Source organism: Camponotus floridanus, unplaced genomic scaffold (assembly GCF_003227725.1).
Source record: "Camponotus floridanus strain SB8 unplaced genomic scaffold, Cflo_v7.5 scaffold1, whole genome shotgun sequence".
NCBI lineage: Eukaryota > Metazoa > Arthropoda > Insecta > Hymenoptera > Formicidae > Camponotus > Camponotus floridanus.
Window position 1 is genome coordinate 7,898,800 of NW_020229214.1, and position 19,468 is coordinate 7,918,267.

The following is a 19,468-nucleotide window of genomic DNA, read 5'->3' on the forward strand; positions in this document are numbered from 1 at the left end:
CTGGCAGCTGCATATAACTATAAATGGCACGCGCAAAAGCGAGGCATTGACACGTATATCGCGGGGAGAGGTAGATCGAACGGGGGGGGAGGAGGAAGGGGAGGAACCATCGAAACGATTCGTACCTTTGTTTTTTATCATCCCCGGTTTGCTTTAAATAGAACGAACTTGGATGGAAATGCGATGCGTGTTCGTCGCTTCCATTGAAATCTCGTGCGCGGTAACTTGGGCGGTCGAGAAAATCAGATTAGATCTCCTCGGTCTCTCTAGTGAATGCCTCCTGAATGTTAAATGAATGCGCGCTGATAACCCCCGGAATTGAATATATCGTATACTCTCGTCAGAGTCTTGTTTACTTGTATTTCTTATCTTCTAAAATATTATATATGAATAGTAAACGTCAAAGCATCTGATGAAAATATAATCTTGAGACAATTAAAAATAATAATAAAATATTTTACGTGTACATTTTCTATAAAAAGAGATGAAGGAGAGCTATATTGAAAACTGTGATAAAAGAGAACACAATTTGCTGCAAACTAGAACATTATAAAAATACCAAGAAGCGACAGCATCTATTCTCCGCGTGACCTCTAATTTCACAAAAAAAACTTTATTATTGACAGACTCGAATTCTGCTTCTATCATAAAAACATCCCTCATCGGTTCTTCACGAAACACTGATTCTCTCGTCCCATCTAAGCCATTGATTGTACTTGTGTCGCGGATGAAAAGAAGGATGCAGGGACGCGACGAGGGGGTGAGGTGTAATCTACGGTGACTAGATGCGCGACTAATTGCACTTGCAGAGTACATCCGCGATATACATAGCTAAGGTGGGAGAGAAGAGACGCGCTGCGTCAAGGATACTCATGGACCGCAATGGCAGCTGCGGCGGTGGCGGCGGTGGCTGAAATGCCAGAGGGACATTTTGAAAATCTTTGGTTCGGCGCATGCGTCCCGGCCTCCGATGGAGCGCGATGGACCCGTTGTCGTCTCTGAACCGCTGCTGTTAGAAGAAACGATTCGCGTCGAGAGGAAACTACGCATCTTCGACGACGCCGAAAGTCGGGGATCCTCGAATTCCCGGTGCTCAACGGATCGGCAAATAATCAGTGCGTAGTGAGTGAACGTCATTGGTCTCACGAGATAAACAATCGTCTGCTCTCGTTTCGATACGATCGATAGCGAGAAAGATTTTTCCAGAGAGTGAGAGAGAGAGAGAGAGAAGTGCCACCCGATAGAAAGAGAGAGAGAGAGAGAGAGAGGAGTGCGTGTTTCCCCGAGGTGTTCGATCGTTGCGACAATTTTCAATGCGCGTCTCATGCGAATGTCGAGACTGGCAGAGACGAACGAGACTGAACGAGTGAATGTTCCATGAAACTGAATTGGAGACGCGGCGAGAGATGCCGGGTGAAAATCGCGACCAGCTGGCGAGAAGCGCAGGAGGAAGCGCACCAGGAGGACCTCGCAGAGAGTCCTCGAGGGGTGGCGAGCCGGATCCTCGTAATCGCGGATTAACCACGACGATGATTCCGCTTCCGCGCACCGGCCAGTTCGCGGCCGTCTCGCAGAATCAGAAGATCGTCAAGACGGAGAAGAATCGGTTGAGGCTCATCTTGGAGAGTCGTGGGACCGTCAACAAGGAGCGGAGGATTGGCATGCAAGAGGAGGAGGAAGAAGAGGAGCAAGTGTCGCGGAATAATTGGCAAGTGTCGGCCGCCAATTGCTCGACTATTGCGCGATTCAACGAAGAATCCGGCATTTCTTATCGGAAGGGAAAGGTGATTAAATGATTAATTAAATGAAGTAATTTTAACCGGGGGAATGTTAACTAGGTCGTTGAAATGTTAAGCAATAACTATACCGATGACGTATAGCTCTTTTCTTTGGTTTCTCTTGTATTATTTATTTCAAGATACATCATTTTAATAACGTGGATAAAGATTGACAAGTGCGTCATATTTTTATTATTTATTTACTTTTCATTTTCTAAATTATCGATTTAATTTTTTGCACGGCATAAGATGAGTCGAAAAACATAGAATCAGTGACATATGTAATATTACAATTATGATAAGGATTCATTAGAGGGAAACAGCGAATTTATGTATACACACTCTCTCTATAAAAAAATTATTATTTTAAGGCTAATAATATGTATGGAAGACATCTTCATCTATTCCGAGAACACTTTCCGGTTTTAAATTGGGTGTTTTAACAAAAAAAAAAAATACTTTTCTCGCTTGAGCGATATAAGATTCACACAATTCGCGCACTCGCCTCGAACTCTCTGGACATTCGAGCAATTAGGATAATTTAAACGAGCGCAGATTTCCTTCCAAACAGGGCGCATCGCGACACCTCCCGCAGCAACAACCGGAAATTTACTTTCGTCGTTCTCGCATCACTGATCGGCACGCTCTGTTTTCTATTTGCCTTTCGATATTGAACTCTCTAGAGTGCTTTCCCAAAACGTTCGCTTACTAATTCGGAATTCTCTCTAATTCTCAAATATAACACGATTTCGTTTACTTTGAAAATATCAAATCCAATTTCGAAAAATTGATAATATAAATATTTTTCAGTAAACTAAAATTTAAAATGCAAAATTTTCTAATAAATCAAAAAAGTGGGCATAGATCATTTTCGAAATAAACGGTTCATACCTCGCTGATTTAAATTGCGTTTAAATGCGCAATTAATTAAAACATATATAATTAATATAATCATAAATTCTCCTCCTAATATAATGTTCAAAATTGTTTGAATATCATGTTTTTTAATTATTTATTAATTATTATTTTTTTAAATTTTTATCTTCACAATTAAAATTTTTTTATATCTTAATTAAAATTAGGATTTTAATTTAAGCTAAAAATTCATGTAAATTTTAATTTTATATAATACATCGTTTTAATGTCGGCGGTGATATAACGCATAATTCACTTTGCCGATTTTCTATAATTAAAATTGAAATCGAGGCGAGGAGTAAACTGCGCCTGCGAAAACACATAACACTTGTCTAGATTCTCGAACGGAAGCGCTTATTTAACGCGGTCTTAGATAACATGCACAAAGACAAAAGGATACCTTCGAGCGTGGAAGACGTTCGTGAAGTTTATGCGCACAAACTATGTGACCAAAATACACTTCCTCGCCTCCTTGGTCGTGTCGAAAATAAAATTCGTGGCCCACAATATCGTTTCATCATAACGTCATCCTATGTAAACAATATAATCATCGTCATTTCAAGAGAAAACATTAATTTATCACGTCTTCTAAAATAATTGATATCTTTCGGAAAATTTTTATCATTTCTAACTGATAACAGTATTTTTTTCAGGCATTTTATGATGCACATCGGTCGCATACGACAAAGTATCATTATTAAATATTATTAAATGCCTGAAAAAGATACTGTGTCATTATCAATTGGAATACGATGTAATAATGATAATTCGCGTCGGGTTATAAAATAAAAATAACACAAAGGAACTAGCGCAGCATCGTCGCAAACGCAGCTATCTATCCGGCGCGATCGCAATTGAGTGAGTCATTCGCCAATTACGAAATGATTAAACTGTCGGATCCGTTCCTCTTAAACGGCCCTCTTATCTCGATGCATCATCAACCTCGGTGCTTGTTTCAACGAGCCGAATTCCGCTTACCTGATCTGACGGCGCTTCAGCAAATCGCAACGATAAAGCGGTCCATTTCGTTATCTGTCAATCTCGTGGACATGCCTCGCAACTGTCATGGGACGTCAATTTTTATTTACTTAAAGACGAACATATCTTGCCGATCGCCAAGTTTACGGTCGCCGGTTAATGAGCTCGCGGGAGAAAGGGAACGGAGAAAGCTAAATAGATTCTTACCTCGTCTTATTAAGTTTCCGTCTTTGCGATTTAACAGGTAGGATTTAGCCGCATCTTGATTATTCATCTCGGAGTAAAGATTATTGCTTTAATGCGAAGTGTATAATCACATGCGAAGCCACGTGTGGCAAGTTTGACAGATGAAGAAGTAGCGAGAGCTACGTATGTAGATTCATCCAAGTCATGTTCTTAATCGTTATATTGACAGCCTCGTCTAAAATCTGTCTGCCATTTCGGAAAATTGCGTGCAATTTTATCTGAATGCCGGAGAAAACAGTGAAAGTATTTATTATAAATAGCGGAGAAATGCGCATGCTTTTGCTTATTCTTGGAGTTCAACGTGCTTTTAATCACTCACGCAAAAGGAGATGCAGGTTTTTATTTTCACGTATTTATTATCTAGCTCTTTAGAAGAGCTATTTATTATATCCTATTTATTATATAGCTCTTTGGAATCCATTTAGATATTAGAATGAAGAGGTATCACTAGCCTAGCCTAGGTCCAGATAGCAAGCCTAATCATTCGCTGTAAATAATAGACACGATAGCACTATGTGGTATACTATTAATAATCTTAGATTTCGATATTGATATTCTCTGATCAGAATTCAATTTTTATTACGTTTATAATACAGCATAACGCGTAAATTATATACAATTTAAAATACATTTATAATTTTTCAATAATTTCCTGATTTTATTATAATCAGCACACATATTTACACGCTACAGCTCTATTTTATTTATATTTCTCGTTCATATGTTGCATTATTTTTACAACGATATTTCTCGGTGTAAATTCAAGATTTCTCCGCGTATATTGAAATGCTTTTAGAAATTGGCATGAAATATATGGCTGCGATACGATAAAACGCCCTGCCTTCGCATAATTGCGCAAGCAATTATACCACAAGTAGCACGCTAATTAACGGTGCGGTGCACACAGTGCGACTGCAATTCTAATTGATACATACATCGCAGCTCATCGCCGTTTCACGATTTCTTACTTATGTGAAGATTTTTCTAACGATATAAGATGCACATTAGAATTCTCTTTATTAAGATAATATATTGGTGCAGCATATATTTATATCTCTTTAAATTTTGACCTTAGAATCTTCAAGTAGCGCAAATTCTATTCTAAATACACACCATGACGCTTCTATACCTTCAAGCTCATAAATGATGACTCTAATCGTTATTGCGCTTTCACTAACGGGAGAATATTACATCTTTGATGCAAGTAACACAAACCAATCAGAACCGGCGTTGAATCAAGTAATTTATTCGCTAATAAATCTGTCGAGATTAAGTCACTTAATTACGAATACTGGATGCATTTGATTCTATTGTGCATAATGGCTTCAGATATGATAATCAACCTAATCTTCTTTCATTTCCACCTACATGTCATTCTTATTAAATAGTGAATAAGCAAGAAATAGTAGATTTGTATATACACTGTATTAATCTTTTTTCACATCAACTATAAGCTTATCGGTTGATAGTTTCATTAAGAAAAAATCAAATTAAAATAAACATATCATATAAATTTTTTTTAAATTTACGAATTAAATTTTTTAAACGCGAGTTTATTTTTTTTATTCTTATTTATTACTATTATTTATTATATTATTTTTATTTATTTTTTTCAAATAAAATAACAGATATTTATGGGATTTTTAATTCAATTATTTTATTTCTCTCGAATTTATTTCGAATTTCATAAGAAATTTATTCAGAAAATTTATCCAAAAATCTCGAACTGCATTTGCGGTAAACTTATTATTTTCTTACGGTGCGATTTCCGCACATCCTTCTCTTTTTTTCCTCTTTCCTTAGGAAGATACCAATGTCTATCAGCGAATCAGGAACAGAGCGCTATTTTACATTTTTACAAAGTTTTTCGATTTATAAATTCGTCCACGAGGAAATTTCTTTCGAGCGAGCTTGTACAAGTTCATTATTTTCAGCACGATTTTCACTTCCGCGATTAACGTACGCATCCTCTTCCTCTTCTTTTCTCTCTTTCCAGGAGAACGCGGATATCCGGCGAGACAGATTGCGCGCGACGGAGGGCCGCGTGCTGTGCGGTTCGGCGGCGAGCGTCGGGGTGGAAGGCGTCGGCGGCGCGTGGGGTGCCCAGAGACGGCAGTCGCCGCCGCCCCTGGCATCGCGCAGGCTGGAGTCGGCCGCTGACGCCGTCGTCGCCGCCGCCGCCGCAGCAGCAGTAGCCACAACAGCAGCGTCCTTCAACCCCGTCACGCAGAGATGTGCGAAGAAGGGCGCCGTCGATGCCGTCGCGCCGAGACGGATCTACCCGGGTCCTCCTCTCGTCGCTGAGACCAGTAAGGAGGATGCCATGGAGCCGGAGGCCAAGGAGGAGGACGAGCGACGCTCGTCGACGCCGAGTCCCGAGGTAGCGTTCTCTTCCTTTTTCTTCAGCTAGTTTGGTCTTGGAAAAAAATTTGTTACATTCGTGCGACAGAAAGATATTTATACTCGTTTAGAAACTTTGATCCGCCGATGGATTACGTGTTCCTTAAAATTGAAACTCGTCGCTTTACATACGCGATGGTAGTGTTTGTCGCGGATCAATTCTGATTGTCTGGCTAGAACGGTTTACGTGTATTGTTTGTTTGCGTCGATATTAATATTGACGCATGTCGTTCTATTTAGACTGCTAACATGTCAACTTTCAGAGTTTAATAAAATCTGCAGCAACGAGAATAATTAAAATTGCTGAGCGTGAAACGTTCTTCAAGCTAAGAGGGAAAATAGCAGAAAATTGCAAGAAATATTATTAGTATCATTATTAGTTGTCAATCCAACCGGGATTATATAAAAAGATCGTAATCTTTTAATTATAAATTTTTCTCTCCATTATAAATATTTTCTATTATAAATATTCCCTGTTATAAAAATACATTTCTCTATTTAATATCCATACAAATGTAACTTCGGTTCCGAATATTTAGGAATTACACGCTAGATACGCAATGTAAGTCGAGATAGTTGATTTCGTTACGAGTTTACCTCTGCGAAAGGGACAAAGGTTGAAAACCACTGCCTTGATACACGAATTGCCTGCCTTGTGCTTGTGGCGCACGAGTATATACACCTTCACTAACGTACCGCGTATTGATTTTACGGAACCCTCACCTTCCGTCTCCGTCTATCCGCCGTTCTCGTCTCACTCGTTCTCCCGCACGTATACGTGCATTTCCTCTCTTCCCTCTCCCCGGGTCTATCGCTCCGTCCTTTCTCTTTCGCTCGGGTCTGCCCTTTAAGTCGTCACCCTCCGCTGTGCGGCATCTCTCCGAGGATCCCTATTCATCCGCACTTGCGCACGTGTTGAAAATTTCAAGCTCCAAGCACGATGCACGGCACGTTCCTCTTGTGTACGCTACTCGATTCACAGGGAATTGATGCTTTTACAGATGTAAAACTTGTTCGAACGTTAATCGTTCAAGTAGAACTAACGATATATCGACAAATAAACAATGCTTCTCTTATATAACGATATACTTCGCTGGACGTTTTCAAAAGACTATCAGTTATCGAATCGATTAGCAGGTAAAATGGCTAGATAAAATGACATTGGTTTATTGATTCTGAAGATAAAGACTGTTGAGAAAGCAAATATTTGTCGATGGAATCACGCGAGAAATTTATTGTATTATCGATATGAACGAATCTGAAGGAGGAAATCTTTCACGTTACAGTTCTACTTGAGGAGAAGTAAACGTTACAACGAGGATGGCAGTAGCGAGGAGGAAACTAAGCAAGATAGCATCTCTCTGCCCAACCACAGGCTGCCGTCTTCGTACCGCGGAACGTGGCCCATCAGAAGAGACGTATGGGCTAATCAGCAGATTGGCTTTCCGGCCCAGCAGAGCACATCACTCGCTGCGCACAATGTAAGTTGAACGATTATAACGGTGTATTATGTTGCGTTTGCCATCTCTCGCATGTACGGGGTGTCGAGAAACCATTGCGTGTCCTTTTGCGACATTCTAAAGAGACATGTTAAAGAGACAGGAACCGATGGTTCTCAAACATCCTGTATAAAGAGATCCCAAGAAGAGGCATATTAGATATATAAAAATTTAATTAAATACTTGCGCAATTATTTAACAAAGTATAAACGCAACATGAAATATGTATCTGCGAGCAGGACGTGGCCAGCGTGATGAGTTTCTCGTCATCTTCAAATTCCGCGGGTCTTGACAGCCACTCCGTGGAATTGCAAGGCCACCGACGACTGGGTGCCAAGGTAGACGTGGTTTACAACCTGTTGGGAATGCTAGAGAAGAACGGTCGGGATGACATGAGCACCACTCTGCTTTCCATGAGTACTTCTTTAGATAGCTGTCTGGTGATGAGGCAATCCGGATGCCTGCCTCTGCTCGTGCAGTTGATTCACGCGCCCAGACAGGATCCAGATACGCGGGACAGAGCTATGCAAGCATTGCACAACGTGGTGCACGCCAAGAGTGACGAGAGAGCCGGTCGTCGTGAGGCGCGGGTGCTTCGGTTCCTCGAACAGCTGCGCGATTATTGTCAGAGTCTAAGAATGTCCTTGGAAAGAGGTCAGTCCATGGATGACCTGGAGAGAGGACATCCCGCAGCAACGATAGCCGCGCTCATGAAATTGTCCTTCGACGAGGCTCACCGTCACGCCATGTGTCAACTGGGTGGTCTTCACGCGGTCGCGGAACTCATCGAGATGGATCACTTGGCGCACGGTAGCGAGAGCGACGACCAGAACTGCATCACGTTGCGACGATATGCAGGAATGGCATTGACCAACTTGACTTTCGGCGACGGCAACAACAAGGCGCTACTCTGCTCCTTCAAGGAATTTATGAAGGCTTTGGTATCGCAGCTGAAAAGTCCTAGCGACGATCTTAGACAAGTGACGGCGAGTGTTTTGAGAAACTTGTCCTGGCGCGCCGACAGCAGCAGTAAGCAGACCCTGAGAGAAGTAGGAGCGGTGACGGGTCTAATGAAAGCCGCCATGGAAGGTCGCAAAGAATCCACTCTGAAATCTATACTATCCGCTTTGTGGAATCTTTCAGCTCATTGCAGCACAAATAAAGTGGATATATGCGCCGTAGATGGCGCACTGGCTTTTCTCGTCGACATGCTGAGCTATAAAGCGCCGTCCAAGACGCTCGCGATAGTCGAGAACGCCGGCGGTATCCTTAGGAACGTGTCGAGTCACGTGGCAGTGCGAGAAGATTATCGAGCTATCGTGAGGGAGAGAGGTTGCTTGCAGGTTCTCCTGCAGCAGTTAAGATCACCCAGTTTGACCGTGGTCAGCAACGCCTGCGGAGCACTCTGGAATCTATCCGCGAGGTGTCCTCAGGATCAGCGTCTCCTTTGGGATCTGGGAGCTGTGCCGATGTTGCGTAGTCTCGTCCATTCCAAGCATAAGATGATCTCGATGGGTTCTAGCGCGGCCTTGAAGAATCTATTGAGCGCTAGACCCGGTTGTAATAATCTCGTTCATTTGGATTCCACCGCGCGAGGACTTGGATTATCGACCCTGCCAAGTCTAGCTGCTCGCAGACAACGGGCTCTAGAGCAAGAAATCGATCAGAATCTAGCCGAGACTTGCGACAACATTGAACCGAGTACATCGCCGATCAACAAAGACGACAAGTTCACATTCAAACTCGATCATAGTTTCCTCGGCATCAATACCCATGGTCTGCGCACTTATCAGTTACACAGTCAGCCCAGCACGTCTACCGTCAAGTGTAATGGAGTCGCCAGAAGCGAGAGTAGAGATTCTATGCGTTCAGTGACGAGCACGCACTCCGACACAATGTTCGAGAGAGTGAATCGTCACGTTCTGAATGGTTCATCACCTACCGATTCGCAGATGAAGCAGCAATCTTCATCGCTTCATTCCGCGGTTGGATTCGAGGGTGCGTGCGGCGATACTCATACAAAAGCCACTTCATCCGAGAGAAAATATACCTTGCGTTACAAGAATGCTATACCTGAACGACTGAGACCATCCGATGGCTTTGACGTGAACGAACTGAGATGCACGAATTCTACTATATCGTGGGCTACAGCACCGAATCAAGAACCATCTCAGACCTCATTACACTCTTCCATCGAGAACAACATGTCCCTGATCGATCAGAGCGCGTCGTCTTCGTCCAAAGCCGGCAGTCAATCCAGTGTCTCCGAGGAAGCTGAACCGACCGTGTGCGCCAAGTCGGATTATCGACGAACAACCGCGAAAGCTATCGATAGCTCGAAGCAGGTTTCTTATTTGCGTGATATTTCTCCTATGAAAGAAAACGCAACTTTTAGCAACGTCTACGCGGAGAAGGCTCTGTTACGGCAACACGACACCCTGAACAACATTCAGAAAGCGATATCGCCTACAATCGATCCGGACAATAACCTGTTCGGCGATTATGCCGAAACGGATTTAGATCAGCCGACCGATTACAGTCTGCGCTATGGCGAGCAAACTATAGAGGACGAGAAGCAACACTCCGGCTTTTTCTCGGCCAACGATCAGGGACTTCTGCACGAGGACACGATAAGAACTTATTATACGGAGGGAACGCCACGTGAGGCGTCCTTAAATTCGTCCAGAGCTACTTCCGCTTCGGATCTGCAGGACGATAGTCGTATGAGAAACCCGTCAAAAAAGTTATCAGAACGATATAAGGTGAGGCATGCCGAGGATCATGGTGAATGCAAAGCGTCGTCCTTGACGGACGTGCCAAAATTGAATGACTTCGCCGAATCGGTGACACCGTTGAATTTGCGAGGCGCAACGCATCTTACGGATGACGAGAGTACAAATCACTCATTACCGTACCTTGAGGAAGATTTAGGCAAGCAAATCAAAACGATTCAAGAAGACGTATCCATCCAAAACCATTCAAGGTATAATTATATTTTAATTTCTAAATAATTATTTCATATTTATATATAAAATATAAATAAATTTGATTAATTCTAATCACATTATAAGCTTGAATTGTTATATACGTATCAAATTAGAATTTTCGTTAACATCTTTTGTTAACATTTTTGTTAATATTTGCATAGTGTAAGAACGACACCGATTTCGATGGTATTAGGAAGCTCTGAATATAATGATGATCACGATGCAGAGTCCAGTTCTAGGATTATTAGTATAGGTAATTTAATATATTTAGAGTACAGTTCCTATTTTTTATAATTTAAATAATTTTGTCGTAAACAATACAAATTTACAGACTCCAAATCAAATGATTGTAAAATAAATAAACCGTCGAGTGATGTTGAATTCTCTGAATCTGGCAATAATACTGCTTTGAAGACTGCTAATAACGATTCAGGATGTAAGTAATCTAATCTCGTGAAATTAAAAAAATTCTGACGATCCAATAAACGTAAAAAATCTTTCCGAATATATCCAGATCAAGTTAGTGACGGAGATGAAGATGACGAGGATCTATTAGCCGCTTGCATTAATATTGGAATGCAAAATAATAGGTAAAATTATAAAATATTAATGAGATTATTAAAAAATATTAGCAATTGTATTATTATTTTGTAAATTTTTTTAGGCATAGGCATTCCTTCATAGGGAATAATCTCGAGAAACTTCCTCGATCAGAAAGTAATCTGACTCGATATCAAACTAGTCTCGCTCTAGATCAAGTCGAACATAATGGAACTGTAGAATCTGATACTTCATTATTTAATATAAAATATGCGGAATCTCGTGAAACCACAGCTGGCAGTGACTTATCAGAGAAAAATAGAGACAAGAAGGATAACGAAGAAAATATTCAAATGGAAGCAGCTACAGTAAGATCATTCTTTTTTCAGACTTTCTGCTATGTCGGTTTTTATTTTAATTATATTTTAAATTGCGATATCATTTTTTTCTAGGTGATGACAAATATGAATCACGAATACATGTACAATATTGAGAAACCAAATAATGCTTCAGCCATGACAATAGTAAATGATGATAATTTTGAAAATAATTTCTCAGCGATAACTGTATTACAGAAACCTGACATGTTCTTAAGTAAGAATGTATCCAATAACTTTAGTGAAAATGATGAGCGGAATACAGTTGAAAAAGACTGCATTACACCAATGGACGAGGCAACGGTCGATGATCAGATTCCAACGGACATTCCATCAATGAAGCAATCATTTACTAAAGATTCCGAAAGTAGTGAATCGATTGACTCTGTCGAGCAATCCGAGCATGCTCTTCTAGAATTGTGTATTCAACCTAGTATAAAATCCGAAAGCAACATCGCCATCAATCCAAGTAATGCAGAGTACGTTAAAACGCAGCTAGAATTATACAATAAACAAATAGACTTCATAAAAGGAAGAAATCATATTTCCGAGGAACTCTCCGAGATTGATGGCAACATGGATGGAAAACCGGAAGCACCATTTGAAATTGTAAGGACTTCGGATGTTTTGCATCGCGAAAGCGCAGAAAAGCACATAAAAGAAGAGACATATAGACGACAGAGAGATCCCGACGCTATGATTGCTTCGTTGGATCGATTGACGGCAACGTTAGTTCAACAAACTGAAGCCATACGCGAGAGAGATTCCAGCACAATGAAACAGAGCTTGACATGCGACACGTGGAACGAGGATTCTCCCAACGATGTTTCTTTCCCCAGCATCAGTATAAGTGCACCGCTGGTCGCTTCGTTCAACAGCGATGCACAAGAAGATCAGCGTACTAACGTACTAGAGAACAATGCGCAAGTCGAAAATAACGAACAGACCGCCATGACAGAATCGAAAATCATTCAACGTGAGGCCATTAAACTGGCGGAAGCTGTCGATGCAGAGGTGAATAATCAGAACGAACTCGAGACGACGAGTTTGACGTCTATTGATCTCGAGGCGATCAAACCGCCGTCCTCGATGGGAAGTTTATTATCATTGACCGCGAGCTACGCTGGCTCCGCTGACAACAGCGAAACATTCGTCAACCGGGACAGGTGTTATAGCACATCTTTACCACCGGTTTCAACAAGATGTTCCGCCGATCCTCGCAATGTGCGAAAAAAGTCTCTACCGCTCGGCGTAGTAGCTAAACGAGCGTTAGGTCAAAGTCAGAGTCACACATCCAGTTTGGAGAATCTGCTAAACGAGTGTACCAGCTCGCATCTGGAGAATGTTAAACCGCCATCCATGATGGATGAATTGCCAGATGTGGGCGACATGGAAAATAGCATGGTCAGCGTAGCCAGCATCACATCGGAGATCGCAGACTCGAAGGAGCAGGATTCGCACAGTCTCACTGGTAGTGATCCGGCGGTGTTCGAGATGCTAAAGCCGGTCGCCAATGTATTATCCATGACGTGTATGCGTTACGCCGAGGGTATGCAGAGCAGCGCAAACAACAGTCTGAGTGAATGTTTGGAGAACATCAATCCGCCGTCCTTATTTAATGAGGTGAGCGAAATGGACGAGTCCACAATGGAGGCGACTACTGATACTCTGTGTAGCGACACTCTGTGCATAGAAACGGAACTGCACACTGATGAAGTGGTGCATTCGATCGTGGCGGAAGTGATCGATGAGGCAGAAAATGATACCGACGAGGCGGTCACTCCGATTTCGTCCGAATACTGCGTCAGCAGCTCGGCAGAATCGACGCCGAAACGGCGCCCGCATCTGAAGACTCATTTGACCCCAAAGCAAAAACGGAACTTGACGAAAGAGAGATATAAGACTTATACTATCGCTGCGGAGATTGTTAAGAAGGAACAGGAAGAACGCCGAAAGCAGGATGGTACTTGCAACAATGAGGAGGGTGATAAAATTCCACGTGAAAAATACTCTCCCTTTTCGAAACTAACGCCAAAACAACGCAGGCAAGAAAATAGAGCGAGATTTCAGACACAAGTACTGGAGAATCCCTTCCCGGATCTGAATTTAACTCAAACTAATGAAGTGCAAGACTTAGTTTCGGCTAGGAATTCCGTCGAAAAACAAGAATCCACGTCTCCCAATAAATCCTCTATTCCCACGCTCACCAAGTTACCTATGTGCAGAGCGTTGAGGAAAAAACGCGGGAATTCTCAAGAGAATAAAGAACGATATCGCACAAGGACGTTGAACGATTCGGAAACCATGTTCAAAGAGGTCGAGCATAATTCCGTTTCGAACACCAATGCAGCAGAAGAAGAACAAATAAATGCGCAAGAATATCATGAGGAGATTCAAACGATGTTAGAGCAGAATGCCACTATCGTATTAAACACACTGAATGAATCAAATAAAACTAACGGAGATGATATTTTGCGTTGCGAAACCGTCAATTTGACGTCGCATGATTCTGAGTTGGATCATAATTTAAGAATGCGCTTTGTAAACGGACTTTCGAAGAAATTGATGAGCACTCAACAAGCTGACAACGCACAAACTCTCGCAACAAATATTGATCATGAAGAGGCAGAAGCCGAGTACATGAAAATCACTCGTGAGGATCTGGGCTCAGCAGATCCGATTGAATCAGGTAGCGATGAAGAGTCCAACTGCGATGAGGAAAAGGAACCAAGAGAGACAAAGAGGCCACGAATAATTAAGCCGGGAATGCCAGGTCGAGATCCGAGCGTGGATTCCAATGCAACGGATAAATCTGAGCCGGAAAGCCCAAAGGCGATTCGAGGACGAAGGAAGGCGCTTTATTCGAACCCAATAACGCGAAAACCAACGCCGCAATCGTCGCCGTTGAAGCAAGTCAATCTTACCAGCGGGATACCCATAGGTCGTAGCAATACCTCGCCCATTGTCAGAGCTACCAGAGTCACCACTTTGCGACAGAATAGTTTGACCGCTACGAAAGATTCTCCGAAATCCAACACGAGTCCAAAGCGAACTCCATTTGTCGCGGACGCGGATAAAAAGACGCGAAACTTGGCGACTATGTCTAAAAGGGCCTCCGTACCTCAAAAGGGATCCTCTTTGACTTTCACAAAATCTACTAAACGTTACAGTACACCTCCGGCCTGCTCATCGAATTACCAAAACGATAGTAGATTACCAGAAGCTCCGAAGCCGTTAGAACGTCAAGGAACCTTTACAAAGGATGAACCTGAAGTGGAGAACATTCCAACAGTGCATTCTGCGTCTGCTTCTCCAGTAAAGACGAAGATCGCCAAACCAATTAAAAGCTCTTCGTCAAAGATATATCCGGCGACGGGAAAATCTAAGATCTCTGTGAAAGCGCATCAAGCGTATCAGCCGAAAATGACGGCCAACAGTTCTGAAAAAATACAATCGCCTAAAGGACTATTGGCGCCGAAGAAGATGTCCTCTGGAAAGATAATTACGCCACCGAAAGTCCTTAATGGTAATGCGTCCCAGAACGACAAAACTTTCCGAAAGGTTGATTCTCTCGGACAGCGATCCAATAGCAATTCTAGCATAGCCGCCAATTCATCTATGGGCGTGCAAAATCGTAAACTGGCAAAGGAAGCAACAAGCAAGATTGCAAGTCTCTGGAAGAAGGTCGAGGAGACTAAGAACAAGCAGCGTTTCGAGAAACCAGACACCAGGCAATGGATAAGGCCAGCCAATAGTACTACCGAAGTAGACGCTGCACCCATTACCGCTACGACATTCAGTAAGCCACCGGCGTACAAATTGTTTCGCAGTTCTACGTTTGAGGGAATCTCCCAGGAGGACAATAGCGTCGAAACGTCACCCTACAAATCCAAGTCCAGACCACCAGTCCTAGATACGCAAGTAGGACTTGTTGGCCCCAAGTACAGAAACTCCTGCGACTTGACGGGCATGAATGCCAACGAGGCACCTTGCAAGATCCCGGTGAAATCGTCCGAATCGTACAAGCGCGAGACGACGCAACTGGGCGACAGCGTGGTGACCATGAGAAAGCAACAGAGCGCCGAGTTCGGAACGGAGACGGATCCCACCAAGAGGATATCCAGGCTCGGCTCCTTCATCCGAGTAGATCCGGCAACGGCAGCGGAAAACGGCGTGCGGACACCAGCTTCGGCAATCGTGCCGCCCTTCAACTACAATCCAAAGCCAGACATTCCATCGCAAGCGGCCAAACCTAGGTCGGACGAGGATCAAGGTAAATTCGAGGTGACGGATTGCCACGCGGAGATAGTCACAGGATCCGCCAGGGTGACGACGGTATAGGAGAGTGGGGACGATCCCCCTAAATGAAGCGCATAAGTTCTGTAATAATCGCCTCCTCTCTTCGTTCCAAGCTAGTCATTGTACATTCGCTTGCTTCTATATGTTTGCCCACGTACATTCGTCACATGTGATATGCATTTTATGAGTAGATAATTTTAATCATTTTCTTTTGTCTCGTTGTACGGCGTCGAGACGCGCGTACAGATCCTTCAGCATTTTATGCGGAATAAAAAGAATAGTCATATGATAATACTATCCATGATATATTGTGTATGCATAAGCATCGCGATGCCAATTTCTTCGATACCGGCAAAAACCGTGTGAAATATTAGCGGGAAATCCTAAGACCATTCCTGTGTCCATTTTATCTGTTGTATATATACATGATAATATAGAATAATTCCGAGTTTGAAAGAAAAGAGAACCACAGTCGAAAATCCATAGTGCATAGCGATGATTCTGGATCGGTTATTTATTCAATTTTGTATATATATATCGAAAAAAAAAACGCGAGTGAAGAATGTAGAAAGTTTTAGTAGTACGTGTTTAAATCTGTGTACGATGCGCTGGTGATACATCGCTGTACATCTTCGTATGCGAATGAGAAAAAACGTGTACGCGGGGAAGAAGACCCGGCAATCTGTATTTTGTTTCCATCATACTAACCGATTCTTTCCCTCTCAAACGGATGCAAAGTCTAATTACTTTTTGAAGACTGATAAGTAGGGCAATGAAGATCTGGAATAAGCTCGAGCATCTTCGACCGAAGCTTAATCGTAACGAGGTAGTACCGTTTGTATCGACTGTGTGAACGTAGAGCGGTCTAAAGTAGTTCGCTAAAACTGGGATTATAATAACAAGATAAAAAATTTTATAAGCATTATCTTAAGTTTCTAGTCTACAGGTAATACATTCTATTTTCATCACGTATACTATATCGCGGATATTCGTTTCGTTTCTGAGTGACTTTATTAAATGGACATATTGTTATTTCTTCGAGGATAAATATATGAAAAAGGTGTACAGATCACACACATATCTGTACAACTAGATTATTCATAGGTTTTTGAAATCAAAAAGATACTATACCTTTATTATTTAATATTGTTTTGTCTTTCAATCGGAGACTTTGATATAGACGTGTAAAATATTTTTCTTTTTTTTTTTAATTTTCTTAATTTTCTTTATCGTGTCAATTTTCCTTCTGCGGGAATCGTTGTCGAATTCTTATTGGAAGGAGAGATTATTTGGCATGTGAATCAGAAGTATATATTTAATTTTTAATTAAGAAGTTTTTTCTGTAAAAAGTTTTGCCCTGTTCCAGTTCGAGTTAATTAGATTTAACCCCGCCAACTTGGAATCATATCAGGGTATCTTTGCGTTGTTTCTTAAAACATTTGGTCTGTACACCATGAGATTATTGTAATTTTTTATAACGTTATTTCCATTCTAGGTTTTAAGAACTCTTGTTTTGTGCTTTAAATTCGGCAAATATCTATAGTTTGTAAATTACTTGCAGTACAATAAAATTTATAGCTAAGAATATCCCCTTTTTTATCGTAAACTCTGAAGAGATATGTCATCGATTGTCTGCAACTATTAAAGAATAAACAATGTAGCACAAATAAAAAATATTTATTATCCTTACAATATTACTTATCATATATCGGACATTCATACAAATTAATGGATTTATCTTCAGATACCGATGCGATTACGTTATTTCGTTGTGGATTATATTTTACTGCCCATACCTATACATCCATAAAAAAAATTATCTCTGTATCTGTATTAAAATCTTAAAAAAAATTAACATTAAATATATATTTCGCCTAAAAATTATTTTAGAAAACATACCTGATCTTTATGTTCATGAAATGTATGCAGACACTGTCTTTGTGCTAATTCCCAGATCTTGACTGTATGATCTGAACTGCTTGATGCAAATTGCTGACTGTCTGGTGAAAAAGACACGCCGAGTACCCAAGAAGCATGACCCGACATTGTTCCTGCTAGATTTGCATCCTTACTAAATAAAAATAAATATAAAATATTAATAATGAATTTATTTTAATATATAAATACAATATTTATACATTTTTAATTTTCTTACACGTCATACAACTTCATATGTCCATCATCAGATGCTGTAAGGAGAAGCTGAGAATCTGGCGAGAAACACAAAGACCTAATAGGCATTGCATGACCTGCATAATATAAATTTGATGAGAAAATATTCTATATCTTGATAATAATCTTTATAATATATTGGAATTTTTTGTATCTACCTTCTAATGTACGCAAAACTTTTCCATATGCAACATCAAAAATATTAATAATCCCGTCTATCGCGCCGCTTGCAATATATTTACCATCAGGGCTCTGAAATACAATTCCATGTACAAAAGTTTCACGACATATAATTTACTTAAATGACTTACATAAGCAACACTCAGTGTAAATTTTCCACCTCTTGTATCTAATGTTTGTTCTTGTTTACCACTTTCAGTTCCATATAAATGTATTTTACCAGCATGACTGCCAGAAACGATAAATTTATCGTCCGGAGAAAAGACAACGGTCCAAATATCTACTGGACCAACTTCAATGCTTGATAGTTTGTCTCCAGATTGCAAGTCCCACAATTTTAAACTTGAATCAAGGGAACTAGAAGCACATTCTACAAATTCACAATAACATATAAATTTAAAAATTAATATTTCAAGGGATAATAATTTAATTCATTTACTTGAGCCATCCGAGCTGACAGCTATGGATACTACTCCTAAGGAATGCCCAGTTAACTTATGTTTCATCTTCAAAGCTCCATTTCTCAGCTCCCATACCTTTACTGTGTCATCTACAGAACCTGTTACTAAATATTCTGCAATTTCATCTTCATTGGATCGTATAGAATCTCTGGCAAGTAATATTACAGTTTAAAAAAGCATTCTTTCATTAAACAACAAATTAAGAAAATGCTTTAATTATACCGTGAATCTTCATTATCTGGTTGAACATCCTTCTTCCTCTTTGGACAACCCCATGCACAAGTCCATATACTGTCCTCGTGTGCATTTTCTGTTTTGTGAGTTAAAGAATACTGAAAAAGACGAAAAACAAAGTAGTGAAAAAGGGAAAGAACCGGTGATAAACACAGATGATAAGAGATACAGCTCTTTTCTATTCTCACCATTTTAGGACAAATAAATATTTATTAAAATGGAGCGTATAAACTTCTTCCGGACGCACTTTAATCCATATAATATATATTATGCAAATTTTAGAATATTTACATATAAAATGTTTGTGATATGGTTAAGCAAAAAATGCCTCCAAATCTTTTACTGCCTTCGTATCCATCACCTGATCGCTATACATACGACATCTAGTTGATTTAGTATGAA

The 19,468-nt window shown here is 40.9% G+C and overlaps 2 protein-coding genes across 7 annotated transcripts in view; one reads left to right on the top strand and one right to left on the bottom strand.

Moving 5' to 3' along the window:
• LOC105251334 overlaps window positions 1-17,710 on the top strand; it is a 36,674-nt gene extending 18,964 nt beyond the window's left edge. For 2 of the 6 annotated variants that reach the window (XM_025406873.1, XM_011258052.3), the window contains exons 2-10: window positions 627-1,784; window positions 5,914-6,297; window positions 7,604-7,798; window positions 8,056-10,799; window positions 10,965-11,056; window positions 11,135-11,239; window positions 11,318-11,393; window positions 11,468-11,711; window positions 11,796-17,710. In XM_025406873.1, the coding sequence (XP_025262658.1) occupies window positions 1,371-1,784; window positions 5,914-6,297; window positions 7,604-7,798; window positions 8,056-10,799; window positions 10,965-11,056; window positions 11,135-11,239; window positions 11,318-11,393; window positions 11,468-11,711; window positions 11,796-16,061 (8,520 nt within the window). In that variant the 5' untranslated portion in view covers window positions 627-1,370 and the 3' untranslated portion in view covers window positions 16,062-17,710. Of the gene's footprint in view, window positions 1-525; window positions 1,785-5,913; window positions 6,298-7,603; window positions 7,799-8,055; window positions 10,800-10,964; window positions 11,057-11,134; window positions 11,240-11,317; window positions 11,394-11,467; window positions 11,712-11,795 lie in introns of those variants that run through there. The other 4 variants (XM_011258055.3, XM_011258054.3, XM_011258053.3 and 1 more) reach the window with 3 other exon arrangements.
• LOC105251332 (WD repeat-containing protein 61) lies at window positions 17,680-19,422 on the bottom strand. The gene is made up of 8 exons (XM_011258051.3): window positions 19,255-19,422; window positions 19,055-19,164; window positions 18,811-18,980; window positions 18,503-18,741; window positions 18,350-18,443; window positions 18,175-18,268; window positions 17,919-18,090; window positions 17,680-17,815 (listed from the first exon to the last, which is right to left on the bottom strand). The coding sequence occupies exons 1-8, from the start codon at window positions 19,255-19,257 to the stop codon at window positions 17,714-17,716; spliced, it is 984 nt and encodes a 327-aa protein (XP_011256353.1). The 5' UTR covers window positions 19,258-19,422; the 3' UTR covers window positions 17,680-17,713.
• Between the last annotated feature and the right edge of the window lie 46 nt (window positions 19,423-19,468).